At 38.4% G+C, this 18,030-nt stretch overlaps 1 protein-coding gene and 1 long non-coding RNA gene across 2 annotated transcripts in view; both read left to right on the top strand.

Annotated features, from left to right (window-relative positions):
- Positions 1-336: 336 nt before the first annotated feature.
- On the top strand, positions 337-9,786 carry cript (cysteine-rich PDZ-binding protein). The gene is made up of 5 exons (XM_006791028.3): positions 337-468; positions 717-782; positions 7,736-7,790; positions 7,941-8,044; positions 9,461-9,786. Exons 1-5 carry the CDS (start codon positions 453-455, stop codon positions 9,523-9,525), a joined length of 306 nt encoding a protein of 101 aa, XP_006791091.1. The 5' UTR covers positions 337-452; the 3' UTR covers positions 9,526-9,786.
- Positions 9,787-12,417: 2,631 nt separating this feature from the next.
- Positions 12,418-18,030, top strand: part of LOC118454181 (uncharacterized) — a 28,601-nt gene continuing 22,988 nt past the window's right edge. Inside the window, exon 1 of the long non-coding RNA XR_004843642.2 lies at positions 12,418-12,509. This is a non-coding gene — a long non-coding RNA (uncharacterized LOC118454181). The remainder of the gene's footprint in view (positions 12,510-18,030) is intronic.

The raw sequence follows: 18,030 nt of genomic DNA, 5'->3' as shown, positions 1-18,030 counted from the left end.
CAGCAAATAGGAAAACGAGATTCTTCAGTGTTCTTTAAACTGTCTCTGCCTGACTGCTACAGTCGCCTACTCTTTGTAAGCTTTAAAAGTTTTTTTTGTTATTATTATTTATTGGATTTAATTATTTCATACGTTATATATCACACGTTATATTCACACGTGTGAAATAACGCAGCAGCAAACTTTTCATTTTTAAAGAAAACTTAGAGGTTTTCGTCCACTTTACAGATGAACAAGGGAAACTGCAACCAATTACAGAACGGGTTACTTGGACCCTCGCCGAAGGGCAGTACAACTAACCAATGGCATCTGAGATTTGAAATCTAGGCTTTGACCAATCAATCGCTTGCGAGCTGCAAGGAAACGGAAGTACCGACCGGAAGTTTACATTAACAGAGAAAGCTAAACGCAGCTAACGCTTCTGCTTCTATTTTAACAAACAAAAAAGGACAATGGTTTGTGAAAAGTGTAGGTATCTCGTCATTCTTCTATCACTTAATTTATTTTAGATCTTCAATTCTAATGTCTTTTTTCCCGTTAAGAGAAGCTCGATGATCCTTAGAAAGCTGGCTAACGCTATGTGATGCTAACTGTTGTTATTACTGACCTCACTGTTGTTTTGGTTGAGGAAAACATACCTTCACCTTCTAGGCTTATTTCCTTTAAATCCACTGCGCTGTTTTTGTTACATACGCTGGGTTGCTTTTTATCTCCAGGTGAGAAGAAGCTCGGTAAGGTCATCACTCCTGACACCTGGAAGGATGGAGCCCGGAATACAACAGGTGAACAGAGTAAAATCTGGATTTGTTTCAGTTCAATGGCATAGTGTCACCAGTGTGCAAGGGCTGCTGGAAATTTTTGAAGATTAAATAGAAAGATCACAATTAAAAACAACAGAAAATATATAGATAATACAACGGGGAGGTGATAATTAAGCTTTTAAACCAAAATCTGAAATAGCGTTCAGTTAGTGTGTGATTTCTCTTGGTTTTTTTGTACATTCTTAGGAGCAATGTTCCCTCTAATTTTTCATGTGTCTGAGCGAACACACAAACTCCCTGAGCGGTCCCTTGGACCACTGTGAGCAACAGTAGACGTGTACACTGTGGTCACGCCAGCATCGAATCCATCCAAGTTACATGGTTTATTAAAATAATCACATTACAGCATTTACATTTATGTTAGACTACTTTTAATTAACTGCTTTAGCCCACTTAGAATGAAATTGTTAAAAAATTTTGTTCATGACCTGTGTAGTATGTTAACACTATTGGTAGTGTATATATATATATATGTATATATATATATATATATATATATATATATATATATATATATATATATATATATATATATATATATATATATATATAACTGCACGAGATTTGCGCTAAACGTCGCAAATCTCTCACATCTCAAAACACCGCCGTCACTCCTAAAACTTCCCTCCTTCCTAAACAACTGGTCATGACCATATTGCCATATCATTTTTTGATTGGTCGACATGGTACATTTTTCCACCAATAGGAAAGGCTGGGTGTTTTTGGTTTTGTTTTTGCTCACAGGCGGAGAGCGCTTTCGAGCGTTTTCCTTATAAAACGCCGTTTTTACCGTTTCTTCCCGCAGTAAATATAAACAACGATAGAATTCAGGAAGAAAACCAAACATTAACACATAAGGACGCTGTCATAGCCTGTCAATGACGTTGATTAGCTGCGTATATACGAATGTGAATCGCATTATTGGCTGGACTATGGGATAAGGTGGCATGGTTCTAATCCCATACGGGAGCAGCCAGTCACTTACTGACTAACACTGCAAAACAAAATTGTTAAAGTATTAATTTTAATTTCAATTCAGGTTAGATTTTTTTTGTGCGCAACGCAGATTTTCTGTGCGCAGAGGCCGTGCCAGCAGTGCGCAATTGCGCACGTGCGCAGCTTAGAGGGAACATTGCTTAGGAGCATTGACTTAAAATATTAAAAATAAATCATTATATACTAAGTGACTCAAGGAAAGTAGTTTAAATACGTTCATGAACATGAATTTGGGGCTTTTAATGATTTCTTTAACCTTGTTGCTTTTATAGGGTGGAATAATTGTACAGCACAAATCTTGAATGACTTAAAACAAACAAAAGAAAAACAACAATATGGTTTGTGGCATAATTCTGGCTGCTTATTTGATTCCATCCACTTTATGCAATCTACCAGTATCACTGGCAGCATGATGCTACCACCAGTCATTTGCACTATAAAAGTCACTTCACCGTGGAAATGAACAATGGTGTTCGAAAAGTTTCTAGTTCATGACTAATCTTGTGCCTTGGTGATTCCTCGTTTCCATCCTCATTCAAACCTTGGCAAAATGCTAGCACATGTAAGTAGTTTGTATTTACATAGAGTTGTTTGAACTGACAATTTTGGAGTCCACAGTTGTTTAAAATTGCTCCAAGTAAAGTACCTAATTTGTGTAAATCTACAGTTCTGCTTTTTAGATCTTCACAAAGTTCCTTTGACTTTCCCATTGTTCTGAGTATTGATGACTCCAATGAGTGCTGTAAAACAAATTATTTTTGTGTTAGCAAAGCGAAACTACCAGTTGTAGTCAATCATGATCACTAAGGAGAAGTTAAGAGGTTTTGGCCTTGTCAGGTTAAAATACACCGTAGAACATTCAGCACCATTTATTGAAAAACTTATGATAGTGTGTGTATATTTTTGATCCTGTATGTATACTTTTGACCCCGTGTGGATTAGAGAAAATGCAAACCTGTGCACCCAATTGTTTTTTTGTTTTTGTTTTTGTTTTTTAAAGTCATTCAAGATGTGTTCTGTACAATTATACCCTTGGAAAAGGAACAGTTGAAAGAAATAATTTGAAGTCCAAACTTACTATTACTATTATTCAGAATGTACATACATTTACTTTGGGGATGATCTGATATCCTGTTTTCTTTTCTTTTCTTTTCTTTTAAACCAGTGATAGTAACTCAAGATTATAAACCTACAATCATCTCTGACTTGCATATCTACAGGGCTTTTATCTGCAGTTTATGGACGACATGGAGTGTAACATAACATACCAGCAGACCAAATCACAAACGTCCATACAAGATTGCCGAACAACCAAGGCATTTATTTACAATCAATTTACAATAATAAAGTAAACAGAAAAAAACCCCGCTTATTTTTATTGCTAAAAAAAGAAAAGAAGCACTAAGTTACATGTCAAAGCCTACGCAAAGACAAAGCCTACACTCCCTGTCTGGCCACAAAAGCTTCTGCTAACATACAGACGAATTTAACCAAACACAACAGAACAGAGCAGGTCCCACAGGTTTGCCACAGTTCAACTCCCAAGATCACTATAAGTAATCCTGAATCAACATGCATCTCTTAGCTCGGTGACTAAATGGAAAGGGGCACTTGCTTAATTACATGGAATTTTGCAAACAAGCATAATCCCGTTCAGCTCTGGCGTGAGGTGTGAGAGAACTGCAACAAAGACAGGCAAGAGCAGCTGTCTTTCATGAAGTGGCCAAACGAGCGGAGGGCGTAGCAGACACATAGAGAACTCCACTGATGTATCATGAGATTAGAAAGTAAATTTCTTTTAAATGGTTGAATATGTTTTAAACATTTATATACGTTATAATGTGACTTTGTGAACTTTAAAGGTTCTCATTTTAGTCCAATTTTTAGAATTTTACTTTTAAAGTTAACCTTTACTAAATTCTTACCACTAGATGACACTCTTTAACCATTAATTGTTTATGTAAGTGCTGCTGAAGTGAGAAACAAGGAAATACCAGGTTTGCCCTGAGATTAGTGTGGTACAATAGTTAGCAGTGTCACCGTAGTACAAGAAGGTTCTGGGTTCAAACTTCTTCTGGGAGCTGATGTGCCTTCCACAGTATGATAACATGCTTGTTAGGTTGACTATAAATCAGTTGTAGATGTGGAATTGAGAGTGAAAAACTGTCTCTCTCTGGTGGCTGTGTCTGCTGTACCGTGTCTGTCATGCTATGACAGTTGGATAAGTGGTTAAGAAAACACTGATAGATGGCCTGAGATCTGCCAGTTATGACGTGCTAATCACACAGAGCAAATGTGTTGTTATTGTAAGGTGAACTGAGCCTAAGCACTGAGGACTCAATGAAGGCTATAACTATAAGACTATAACTTTTGTTTGGGGTTTTTTTGCAAATATTTTTATTGAAAAAAGAAAACAACACAGTACTTGCAGTTACCGAAATACAATTAACCTTTCTTCATTTTCCTAAGTAAATATACTTGGGAAAATGAAGAAAGGTTAAAATAAATATATATATATATATATATATATATATATATATATATATATATATAATAATGGATTGGATTTATATAGCGCTTTTCAAGGCACCCAAAGCGCTTTACAAAGGCACTATTCATTCACTCTCACATTCACACACTGGTGGAGGCAAGCGACGGTTGTAGCCACAGCTGCCCTGGGGCAGACAAATTGATATGGCAGAAGCGCGGCTGCCATATCGCGCCATCAGCCCCTCTGGCCAACACCAGTAGGCGGTAGGGTAAAGTGTCTTGCCCAAGGACACAACGACCAGGACAGAGAGCCCGGGGATGGAACCGGTGACCTTCCGGTTACAGATACGCTTCCCAACCCCCTGAGCCACGGTTGCACATGCGCGCAATATATATATATATATATATATATATATATATATATATATATATATATATATATATATATATATATATATATATATATATATATATATATATATATATATATATATATATATATATATATATATATATGCAAAAACACACTCTAAAACAAAGACCCTTCCCCCAAAGTCCCACATGGATCAACACAACTATCAAAGATATTACAGGAATATAACAGTATAATAACGGGTTGCCACTTGTGGAAATATTTGGCTGTGCAACCTCTCAACGTATATTTAATTTTTTCAAGTTTTAAAAAAAACATGACATCTTTAAGCCACCGGGAAATAGTAGGATACTTTACAGACTTCCAATGCAACAATATAAGGACGTCTCGCTAATAGGGATGTGAAGGCTATAATATCCTTTTGTGTAGAATCAAGTGTAAGTGAGCAATCAGGAATCCCGAATACAGCAATCAGAGGACAAGGATGAAGAGTTACCCCAAGAACAGTTGACATAATAGCAAAATACCCTGTTCAGAAACCTTCCAGCTCAGGACACAGAAAAAACATGTGGCTAAGGTGACAAGGAGAGCCATGGCATTTATCACATTTATTTTCCACTTCTGGATACAATTCAGAAAGTCTAGACTTAGAGAAATGCACCCTGTGTATGACCTTAAATTGAATAAGTCCAAGACGAGCACAGGAGGTGGAAGACCGTACCCTCGCTATAGCCTGTTCACAAGAGTCCTCATGTATTTGAATTCCTAGTTCTCCTTCCCATGTACATTTAAGCTTAACATTAGAGTGGTTACTAAAAGACAGGATAGTATCATAGAGTTTCGAAATGGTTCCTCTGTGATGAGGAATAAATGATAACGTATTTTCTCACTGCTGTTCTGGAGGTAAAGAGGGGAAATTTGGGAAACACTTGACAACAAAATTTCAAATCTGAAAATAGCAAAACAAATGGGTAATAGGGAGATTATAACGAAAAGACAAATTGGGAAAACTATCGAAAACACCATCCACATATAAATGTATAAATGTTTGAACTGTTTTATACCCTTGTCACACCACACTGAGAATGTCAAGTCCAAGAGTGAAGGGGGAATAAATGGTTGTCGCTTAGAGGACCCGAGGAAGATGGCATTACAAAATTAAAGTGCCGTCTAAACTGAAACCAGATTTTAAGTGTGTTAAGAACCACCTGATTATCAGTATACAGAGAGGGTTTTACGGGTAAAGAGGAATAGAGCAAAAGCTGGTATAGAAGAGCCCTTACATGATGATAGCTCCAATTTACACCACGAGGAACCAGAAGATTTTAGCCAGTAGCAAAGTTTATGGATGTAAGCAGCCCAGTAGTAGGCTAGAAAATTAGGTAATGCAAGTCCTCCACTAAATCTGCATCGCTGCAGTAAAGTTTTAGAAACCCTAGGTAGCTTCCCTCCCCAAATGAAAGAACCAATAATCTTGTCCAGTGAAACAAAGGCTATAACTTTTAATGTAAAGCTACTCTCAAGAACACATCTTATTAGCATCTGTTACTGGTGATTACAGAAAAAACATGAAAGGAAAGAATAAAGATTTTTACCACTTAGCTGATATCAATCATTGCTCTATGAGAACGGTTAACTGAGATCCAGTGCTTCCTGGTTTATATAACCTTTCTCTTCATATTTGAAGTGGGCAATAAACTCCCCAAACAGCTACCTAAACAGTATCTGGCACAGAGCATCAGAGACTGGATCACAGTACATTAATCAATCACTGTCCCTGTTGCACGGGCTAGACATTTTTTTTTTTGGCCAGACACCATGCACTATAAGTAACATTAGGCAGTTAGCACATGGCAGACATTACCAATGACATAGCTCATCTTTCCAGTGCATAAGCACAGAAGCACAAAGAAAAATGTCACTTCAGCATAATTTATTCCTTTACTATAATCCTGCAGTCCTGTAAAAAACTAACACCCTTACTGTAGGAATTAAGAGGGTAGGTAGCATTCAGGGACTGATAATCAAATCCATTTAGTTTTGGTTTGATCATCAGCAAGTGTGAGCATCTCTATAAAAGCATAGGTTTTAGCAGTTTGCTAGTCTGGAGCATTCAGGTGTATTTTAACATGATGCCAAGGAAGAAAGATGTCAGAAATGATCTTAGAGAAGCATTTGTTGCTGTTCATCAGTCTGTTTATAGTTTGATCATTCTACAGTGATTAAAAATTATTATAAAGTGGAAAACTTTCAATCTTCCCAGGAATGAATGTGCCTTCAAATTCACACAAGACCAGAAGAAAGCCTCTTTTCTCTAACACAAACATGGCAGCACAGCTTAGGTTTTCCAAGTTGCATCTGAACAAACCAAAGACTTTTGGAGCAAGGTTCTTTGCACAGAAGAGATCAGAATAGCCGTAATGCGTAACACTGTGCATGGAGAAAACCAAACGCAACATGTCAGCACAAACACGATGGGGAAGGAGTCATGATCTGGGGTTGTTTTGCAGCCACAGAACCTGGTCACCTCGCAGTCACTGAGTTGATCATAAACTTATCTGTGAGGCCCTCTGTCCAACAGCTAAAATCTCGCTGATGCAACAGGACAATGATCCCAAGAGCAGCAGTGAATCTACAGCTGAATGTCTGAAAAGTAAAACAATCAAGGTTTTGCAATGGCCCAGTCAAAGTCCAGACCTCTACCTAATGGAAATGTCACTATGCATAAACACATGCCTGAATCATGTTGTTCACTTGGGTTTTTATACACAATTTATCCATTTCTGCTTAGTTTTTGTTCAAGGAAACAATCACACGGTGTAAGATGTGTTGTTGTTCATCTGATGTTGTTTGTTTCAACTTGTTTTTGAAGTTTTTATTTATGTCCTGATCTGCAAAAGCTTAGAACTGATATAAGGGGCACTTTCTTTTCACAAGTGTAGGCTGAGTGGTGATACAGGACTACCAGCCTGCACAGAAGCTTTTCTTGTGGTTTTAATGTGATGTTACTTTAATGATGATGCTTGATTGGATCCTTTCTGCTTTTTCCAATCAGAGAGTGGTGGGCGCAAACTAAATGAGAATAAGATGTTGACTTCTAAGAAAGCCAGGTGAGCGCCATCAGGGTCTCTATTTTCACATACAAGACCTACATACTTTCTCACATGAAAATCACCATTTTAACTTGCTAATTCATTACAGCCATGGCGCTAACTTTACTGCATCTGTAGTTATGTGTCTATAATTCTTTCCCATCGCAGGTTCGACCCTTACAGCAAGTCCGGCTTTGCTATCTGCAGGATCTGCAAGAGCTCAGTTCATCAGGCTGGATCACACTACTGCCAGGGCTGTGCATACAAGAAAGGTACAAAGTCGCACTGCTTACCATGCAGGAATGCTACTGTGGGTCCAAAACTGGAATGCATTTATCGCTTTCAGCAGATTCTAACAAAACTGCCTCTCTGCATGATACACAGATCAATACACAGATGTTCTTTGTAAACATTATACTTGTAGTCCTGCTTTTCTTCACAGCTTTAAGCTCTGAAAACCGTTAAGCAACTGCTTCTGACACATCTACTTATTTTTCTTTTTTTGTCTTTAAATTGAGGCAAAAATGCTCAGATTAGGATGTGGCAATAGCTGGGAATGTGAGAGGACTCTGACCTGCCGGTGGGCTTTTCCCCCTCTTTAATCTATTTTATGTCTACTAAAGGTCTTAGACTAGATCTTTGTTGCTGAGTCAGTCAGATCAATGAACAGTCCCTCTTCCGTAGTGCTGAAGTCAGCATTTGCCCGAGTGGTCTAAGATTTAATCTTTCAAGAAGATTAGTTAAACAGGTCAAAGGTAGCATGGCTGACAGTGCTAGCTGTTTACATTAGATAATAGAAATGACACAACATCTCAAAAGGTATAGATATGTTGATCTTCATGTTACTTACATATTCCTGTATGACTACAGGTTATCAGGCCAGATAAAGAAGAAAGGAGCAAATATAATAACAAATACAAAGGATGAGTAGCGCAAAGTACAGTGCATGACAGCCTTATTCCCCCGTGATTCGGCAAATACGAATTCAACAACAGGGTTACAAAAGAACAGCCTGCTTGAGGCTTGGTTTTGGAAACTTTAACATGAAAGTGAGGTCAAATCAGTTATGTATTCTTATATAACTAACTATTCAACTAAGAAGTTAGTTGGGCCAGATTTTCAAACCTGGCCCAACTAACTTCTTGGGCCAGGAATTTATCTGGGCCAGATACTTTTTTGCAGCCAGTAAGCAGCAGATCATGATCAATTTCAAACCCACACAGACTTCTCACAAATGCACACCAAAAGTTCCATTTAAAAAAAAGGGAGCAATTTTAGGTCTCTACTGTCATTTCTTATTTTCCTGCCCTTTGTGCTTTTTCTGTCATTGAACAGGGAAAATTAGAGAAAAACATGCTTTCGACAGGACAGTAAGAACTCACTGGAGAAACAATAATGTTCCCAGATTTTCCACCAGATGCCTTTTGGAGTCTGGAACCCTGAGCTGGGGCATATTGCAAATAAAAGGACCTCTGGTCTTCCTCAGGAATTGATGTGATCAAAAAGCATAGTTACAGGAGAGTTAATATTTAACTTAAACTCATCAGTTTGATAGACAGAGCTGATGCTGCTGTTTTCTGTTCACAGTTCAGTTCTGCTGCCCCAAAGAGGCCAAAAAACTCTGACAAAATAATGATGCTTGCTTAAACCATTTTTCCATTGTTCTTTTCTCTCTCTGTTGTGTCCAGGAATCTGTGCAATGTGTGGAAAGAAGGTTTTGGACACCAAGAACTACAAACAGACGTCTGTGTAACTGCATGCTGATCAGGGAGAGGCTCCACACGTGAATAACGGACTGAAAGAGAGGTGGCTTTGTTTGCTGGAGCTGTTACAGTGGCCATACGCAGGCCATCTCTAAATACACCACCTGTTATCGCCTGTTTCTGCAGTCAACACTCTCAGACTGTTCCTGTATTTTAAATTCAGTGTTTTCCTTTTCAAAATGTTAATTTCTGTATGTAATATATGCCGTGTTGCTTTTGTTATGTGAAATAAAGCTTCCACTATGAGGACATCTGACCGGGTCGTTTTGTCTCCTTGCCTTCAGACATAAAGAGTTTAAATTTAGCCCGTGACGCACATTTGTCTCATATGCCTGAAATAATCAGTTTATTCTGACATAATCATATTTGGAAACGGTCAGGTGTGACCCCTCTGCCACCCCCCATCCCCTCAACTGCTTTCAGAAAAAGAGGTTAGAGTTCACAAGCTCATCAGTTGATATTTAAAGGGCTCGCTCTCCCCCAGGCCTTTAGCAACATGTGCACATTTTTTTTAACGTGTCCTTATTGATTTATACTGCCGGTCAACAAGATACAAACGGCCTTAGTTTCTGGGTAATCTACAGCAGGTAACTCTCAGATATGACTGATGTAAATGAGTCAGCTGTTCATGGCTATGTTTAGCAGAGCTTTAAAATACAAAAAACATTATCAAGAGACAGTTATATCATTCTGGACAGGGGAAATGTTCTAACAAATCCATGTTATTCGTTTAACTAAACCCAGGCTAAATGTATATATTCATAAGATTAAGTTAAATAAGACATTAATATTAGTAAATCATGCCCATGACAAAAGAAATATTTAAAAATAGAAAACTGAACCTAATAACTAAACCTAAATATTGAAAACTGAAATAAAATGACCCTAAACTAAATTGAACTGAAAAAAAAAATCAGTCATGAAATAAAATACAAACTAATTAAAACTGTATTATCTCTGTGCCCATTATTCCCACTAACAGGAAATCTGAGTCACATATTTGTACCTGGGTGATTTGGTGTGCCACTTTGTGTCTCCATACTGAGACATAAAGTGGCTCTAGCTTTAAAAAGTCTGGATGCATTCATATTTTAACCCAGAGGTGATTACCAGACAAAACAACCGCTAAAAAAGGAGAATATGTGAATGAGCAAGACTGCTGCTCCTCCTGGCACAACGTTCCCATTTATCTGGGCTTGTGACGCCCTGAGGGTGGATTTGTATCCGATCCTACTCTCAAACCAGGGAGCTTTCATGTGTAAGATGAATCCATTAACCACTACACAAAGCACCCACATACAGTACATGCTATTTACTACTGCAAAATGAAAAAACAGTGTCCTGTCCATGCGCATATTTTTTAAATATATGAACAAACTGGAACTGCCAATTACACTTTAAAAAGAGAAGATTTCCCTTGTTTTATTGTGTTCGAGGCCTTGCTGGATGTGGCTCATTATCATTTATCATATGTTGACATTCAAAGAGGAAACAAGAGAGAATATGGAAACATACCAACTGTTAGGGACTTTAGCAGCATGGCTGTAGTGGCAGAGCATCAGTCATTGGGTCACCGTCAGAGCAGAACCGAGGACTTCTGGTTCACCTCACTTTACTGTCTCAGGGAGAGTAGCACAATCATAAAGTCACTTATGTGCACCGATTTGCTTACACTAGTACACACGGTGTCCACAAAACTGAGATTATGAACTAGGATCCGCAATCAGAAACCTGTTAAACTCCTATTTAAAACTATACTTTAATATAATATATATCAGTCATACACCTATAAACAGGCCCAAGTTTAGAGTCTATACAATACAATCAAAGCCAAAAAGCCTGCTTTAAACTACATCAGGAACCAGCCTGGGGAATGGCAATGATCACAGACAAGCCTATGAACTATGAGTTTGAGGCAGACTGTAAGACCATGGGTAATGAACTCTCTTCCACAGGTGCTACTGTGTATTTAAGAAAGGGAAAAAGCTTCATAACACAGTAATAATTGAAGAGCATTTATAAGTCCAAATCAGCTGAGTTGCTCACAAATATCTCTCATTCATATATTAATAAGAAAATATGTTTATACTAGACGAGAATTTATTTAACTTTGGCAACTTATAGCACAACTAAAAATATTTTCAGTGTTTCTAGGCTACTTGTTGCCATTTCTTTACTTGGGAACATGCAAATAAATATGGTATATGCTGCAAATACTGCATTTAGACGCCTTAACACCCACTCACATCCTGGGCCATCTGACCTCAAGAATTCGCATGATAAGGTGGGGCCAGGTTTCACAATGAACTCACTCGAAACTCTGGCTGATTGGGACCCACACCCAGTTTCACATCTTGGCTCAGGCGATTAGAGGATCATCAGGGGGTCCTTTTGTCCCTCTGTGGGGGGACACTCCCACTAGGTTTATATCTGGGACTCTCCACCATTTGACCTTAGAACTGAAGAAGCTTCTCGGATGAGAGGTGAAAAGTCTTCAAGTAACTTAAAGAAGTCCAGACGCTTTTCTTTGCAAGCTCCTTTGACTGCATTTAATATATACCAACCTTAAGGCCGCCTATGTTATCCTGGCAATATTCTTTCATGCTAATAAAAAACTGACTTTAACTACAAATGATGACATAGGCCATGATAATTAACATCCATCTACAATAATATTGATAAAAAATACAATAAATGTGCCGACTTTATATTCAGCTTTAGCTTAGCTTTAGCTTAGCAACAGGGTCAAATTCTGACAAGCCACCTATCTAAGGTTAAAAAAAAACCCTAAATAAGCCCTGATCAATCCTCTCTACATATTAATGAAGCAGCCAATGGTCTACCTTGTGCATAATTACCCACCCCTTTCCTGTTGGTGACGCAGGCACTATAGATCCTGAAGCTGCTTATTTAACATGGGGGAGCAGCTGGAAGCATCGGACACGACCTGGGCTCCTGAAGGCTGAAGTCACCGGTGAGTCTTGCTTACTTAAGATAAGATAAGATAAAATAAAATACGATAAGATAAGATAACTCTTTATTGTCATTGCACAGTCATACATAGTACCATAGCTGGACTGGCCATCGGGCATACCGGGCATTTGCATAGTAAAAAACAAACAAACATAGTATTTTTAGCCTCGGGGTTGTCGCACAGTGAGTGCCATCCCGATCTAGTACACAACAATACACACAAAGTGGACAACACAGGGAGTGAACAAAGTAAATGAGTTTTGTTTCAGCAACTGCTTGAGCTGTTGACTCAGTGGCATTTAACCAGAAATGGACAAATGGGATATTGAAAAGACCATAAAACAAACCAACCCACACATTTGTGTACGTCCATGTAAATGGTAAATGGACTGATTCTTATATAGCGCTTTTCTACTCTCTCGGAGCACTCAAAGCGCTCTATACAACATGCCACATTCACCCAATCACACCCATTCTCACAAGCACTTTATCTATACTTAGTGCTATCTAACTATTCACACACATTCATACTCCGATGGACGCATCGGAGAGCAACTTGGGGTTAGTATCTTGCTCAAGGATACTTAACATGCAGACATACATTTGGAGTTTAGTCTGTTACTGTTGCTATTTTTACCATTTCTTCTTGGAGCAACTGTAACCCACATAATTTCCTTAGGGATTAATAAAGTATTCTGATTCTGATTGGTTCAGGATGACCTGCCGTTATCCAATCACACATCTGCTTACCTGCATCTTTTGCTCGTTTCTCCTCCTCTTCTTTTCTCTTTTTTCTAAACTGAGGACCTGATGGCTTTGAACTTTTCTTGTCCATCTTACATTGGTTTTAATTTTGCACTCCAGTATGAACACCCATCCCTCAACTCGAGGATCACCACAACATGATCTAATAGACCAACACCTTAGTTCACAGATTCACTTTGTCTAGGGTTTATTTCTGAGATTTCACACAACCCAGGATTCAAATCATGAATATATAATGGGCTTGGATTTACAATATTATGAATGAAATGTGCTCTATTTGGAAGCAGTCGGCCCCCTCCCCTTTCGACGGGTTGTGTGTGAAACTTTAAATCATCAAACTGTAAATTTTAAATCGTTATTGATCCCTTTACCCTGAGTCCTAAAGTGTATATTTATTTTCTTACTCTTCTTATATTTATTATTTGTTTACTTGCAGTGCTGTAACTGGAGCCTCGTTGTCTCGTCTCTCTATATACTGGACTGTAGCGGAGATGACAATAAAGTTTACTTTGACTTCAGCAGCGAGCAGGCGCACCGAGGGCTCTCATGCTCACTTTTCGTGTACAGAATTTCGAAAAAAAACATCGGTGCAAATTATACGTCTGTATTATAATGTCTGGTGTTTTCGTGTTTGTTGGTTTGTTTTTATTTTGTTTTACTTTGCGAGTTAGTTATTAGACGCTGCTCCAGCCGGTCAGAAAATCCCCGGCCGCCCCGCCCTCTCCTCCCTGTGCTGCAGGCGCACCTAGCAAACGAAGGGCGCCCTTACTCCCAGCAAATGGGCGATAGAAGACCGATATTCCCAATATGCGCTGGCTGACATCGACAGTGACGCCAGTGAGATACCGTTATGTCGTTATGTCGTAAATTACGTCAACAAAGTAACATCATACTGTGATTAAGAAATTGGTATACTACTGTTTATTCACGGTATATCACTGTAAGCCCACTGCAAGGTAATAAACTGCAATATATTAACCAGTAACTTACCGTTATCACGCATCATCAGTACCAAAAATATTCATCTCTGCTAGAGGACACCGTGTCCCAACAGGCGGTCATTTACTGTTTAACAGGTCGTGATTGACCGTAATTTCAGTTAACAGTAACATACTGTAAGAGACTGGAGGGTTCCAAAAAAATTGGATGGATAGATAGATAGACACACACACACACAAAATATAATTAATGTGCTTTACACCACTTTATTTCAGTTCTGATTTTCCTCTGCAGAAATACACATTTCCAAAATCAAAAACTGAAAAGAACTGAAAACATATTTTCATTGAGGAAGCATTTGTTTTTACTAAACTATGTAATCCATTATTTTCTCAGATGGTTGTACAAACAATAACGATATTATGTCATATCCATATCATGGCAGATAACATATGCTCAAGTGTTGGGTTTTCTTAGTTATATTTTGTAAGGTCTTAAACCTACAATGTGAAGTGCCTTGGCATTCATTTTGTTGGCACCATACAAATAAACTGAATTGTAATGAATATAATATCAAGCCCCACACATCTGCCTTTATATAGACTTTGTCCAAAATACTGTCTCACTCCACCAAATCAATGCACAAAACAGGGTCCACAAGGACATGGATGAGCGTGTGTGGTGTGAAGGAACTTGACTGACCTGCACTGAACCCTGATCTTGCTTTGTGGACTGAGTTCATTGATTTGTAGGGTGAGCCAATGCATGTGACAATTAAAGTGTAAGTAGCTGAAATAATTTTTAACAAACGGGTAGAAGAAGGAAAAAAAAATCAAAACTGTTACACTCAAAAAAAACTATTGGACAGAGACAGTGTCTTGCAAGATGGCAAGAGAGCTTGTCTTCATTGTTGTTCGTCCTGTGTAAATGTCCAGAAAGCATGGGCCATGGATTATCTGTGGAGACACAGGTAACAACACATTGTTCACTTAAATTATACAAGGAATTCACTAAAAATGGCAAAAACAGTTACCTAATTTGAAGTTCTCCACTCAAATTCAGTAAGTCGCTGGAGGAAAGTTGTGACATGAGGGTTAATCGCTTCACAGTGGTCCCAGTCTTTCTGCTTGTCCCAACCTTGGAGGTACATTTTGTTCCCTCTTCAGGGTTTATCCTTACAAAAAAACCTTAAAACATGCCATAATAAATAGTAACATACAGTAACATTGAGTTGTGATTTGAAATAATGAGTTACTTAGGGATAATTTATTCATCATCTATCACTATTAGCTAACTGTTCAAACATACCTCTGAATTAGTTCCAATGTTGCACACGCTGACTCAGGGGCAATTCTAGGATCAGAGCTTTGGGGATGCTGAGCAGGTTTTTTGTTTCAATTTAGTTTTCATTGTTTGAAAATGTTAACTTTTAGTTTGGAGGGTGCATGTCAGAAATAGGATTTATTAAAATATTGCTTTTTTTTTCCTTTTTTTTTTTTTTTTTTTAAAATAAAAACACGCCTTTTTTAAAGCAGTTGTCTCACAGTTTTGTAGATATCCAGATTGTCAATAAACATATCCCTCAAAACTTCATCAGGGAAATTGTGGTAAAATTTTACCAAACTACACTGTAAAATGTAATATTGTATTTAATTAAAAATATTAAATAGGCTGAACTCAGTTTTTATCAATTTGTTATTAGAACTCAATTTAAATAAGTTACAAGTACTTTTTATGCAAAAACGCTGATAAACTCAGTTTATTTGAGTTGTTTTAACTTAGAAAAGCTGGAAGTTTTGCTTCTCAGTGCGGAAGGATGAAAGATGTGTTTTGAAAATGCCACGTCACTACCGTCCTCCTCCCTCTCGGATTAGTCCGCATTAGTGATGTGCGATACCACTGATTTCCTTTCCGATCTGATACCAAGTAATATTCAGGGTGATATCGACGATACTGATCCGATACCGATACTTTGTACAAAAACTTATTTTATTTATTGTAGCTCAAATTATAGCATCATAATGATTACAGGACATCAGATTCCTTGTTCTTATCACTTAATAATGCAGAGTTCATCATATAGAAATAAAAAACCTGAAGTTTGAACATTTGAACACCTTGCCTGCCTGCAGCACTAAAGGACTCCGTGAGAGACTGTCTCGCCCTAGCAGCACCTGTCCCTCTCCTTCTCTTTAGTTCGCCTCAACATATGCTCGTCATATTCTGTGATATGATTTACTGTGAGGTGTTTGACAAGGTTAGTGATGTTGCCACAACCATACATGCCAACCCTCCCGATTTTTTCGGAAGAATACCGAATTTCAGTGCCCCTCCCGAAAATCTCCCGGAGCCACCATTCTCCCGAATTTTTCCCGATTTTCCACCCGGACAACAAAATTGAAAAACCATATAGCAGAATTCATAGCGCGGCCCAGCCAATTTCAGTTTCCAACTATGGCTACTACTACTGCAGCGACTTAGTTTTAATATTACTCTTATTTCTCTTTCTGGGTCGCAAAAAACTTTTAACATATTTTCAGGTGAGAATGTAGCTGTGTAAACGTCAAATATCTGAGCCGACCGACACATCGTTTTCAAACCCCCGCGGTCTTTCGCTACTCGGGTTAAACATGATATACAAGTCACTTTGATAACTTAAAAATGTTATTGTTTGGCTTTTTCAGTGTTTTATTTGTTCGTGAGTAAATAGGTTTGGCTAAGAGTTATTAGATTAGATTAAATTAAATTTAACTTTATTAATCCCTCGGGAGGGTTCCGCCGGGGTTTTCACACAGCTGAATAATCGTCAAACAGAAAATGATTAAACAGAAGAGTTTACGTCAGCGCCCGGTTATATTTTAGATAGCAAGGAGCAGACGGCAGAGTTTCACTACACTGAGCGAGCCTGTGACGTACTACCCGGCTTTCTTTAGACCGGGAAGGCCGGGTCCTCAGGTGGAAGCAGCCTCTGAATTTGGACACCCCCGCTGTTTCCGGGCCGGCCAATAATAACGGTGACATTTAACGTATTTTATCCGATAAATAAACCCTGTAAAATGTATTTATCACCCCCCCAACAGCCCTTTTGAATGTCTCCCTAGTACAACAACAACTCTTTTTTGCCACATGTATGCAAACCACGTCTCAGCTGTTTGTGGAGGTAAAGTACGTCCGCACAATTACGCTAAGCCATTGTTGTGAGTGTGCACGCCAAGGGGCTGCAAGACATTTATACAGCCGTATTTTGCACATGACTATGAAAGGTGGAAGAGGAAGTAGTTCCTTTGAATGTAGACAATCCGAATGGTATAGTTTCTTTCTACTATGTTCCTGTTAATGATAAACTACAAATTTACTCTAAATTACTAAAATATCGATATTTTAATGTGAGAATCGATTCTAGAACATAAATGACCGGTATCGGAGGAATCGATATTTCAGGATCGAGCCGCACAACACTAGTCCTTGGTGCCAGCATTTGTTATGGAATATGTTGAGCAAACCTGGAAAAGCGTCAGCTCAATATATTATTGTTTTCATTGCTGTGAATCTTTACCTGATACACTGACTTAGTGAGTAAATGTTTACTCTTATTCAAACTGATTTTGTGCTGAGCACCCAGAGAGCTGCCCATCCAGGCAAGGTAAACTTTACTCATCACAATGAGACTTCTTCCCCGTCTCTGTCAGTCCCTGCATCCCTAAATGCCTCCAGTTGTCCCGAGTTCTCTCTGACTGCCTCCTTGGTGCATTTAAACCCCTGTTCCTCCCTGTCCTCATCGTCTGTTGTCTTCATCTCCATTATCAGTCATCATAATT

This window comes from Neolamprologus brichardi, chromosome 8 (assembly GCF_056152115.1).
Source record: "Neolamprologus brichardi isolate AB-2024 chromosome 8, ASM5615211v1, whole genome shotgun sequence".
Taxonomy (NCBI): domain Eukaryota; kingdom Metazoa; phylum Chordata; class Actinopteri; order Cichliformes; family Cichlidae; genus Neolamprologus; species Neolamprologus brichardi.
Note: the sequence above shows the minus strand (reverse complement) of the source record. Positions and strands in the feature narration are given on the sequence as shown.

Bases quoted from the DNA above. Each gene is read 5' to 3' on its own strand.
- cript (XM_006791028.3), top strand. The intron at 783-7,735 runs GTGAACAGAGTA...TTTTCCAATCAG, and splicing joins TGGAGCCCGGAATACAACAG to AGAGTGGTGGGCGCAAACTA. The intron at 8,045-9,460 runs GTACAAAGTCGC...TGTTGTGTCCAG, and splicing joins GGGCTGTGCATACAAGAAAG to GAATCTGTGCAATGTGTGGA.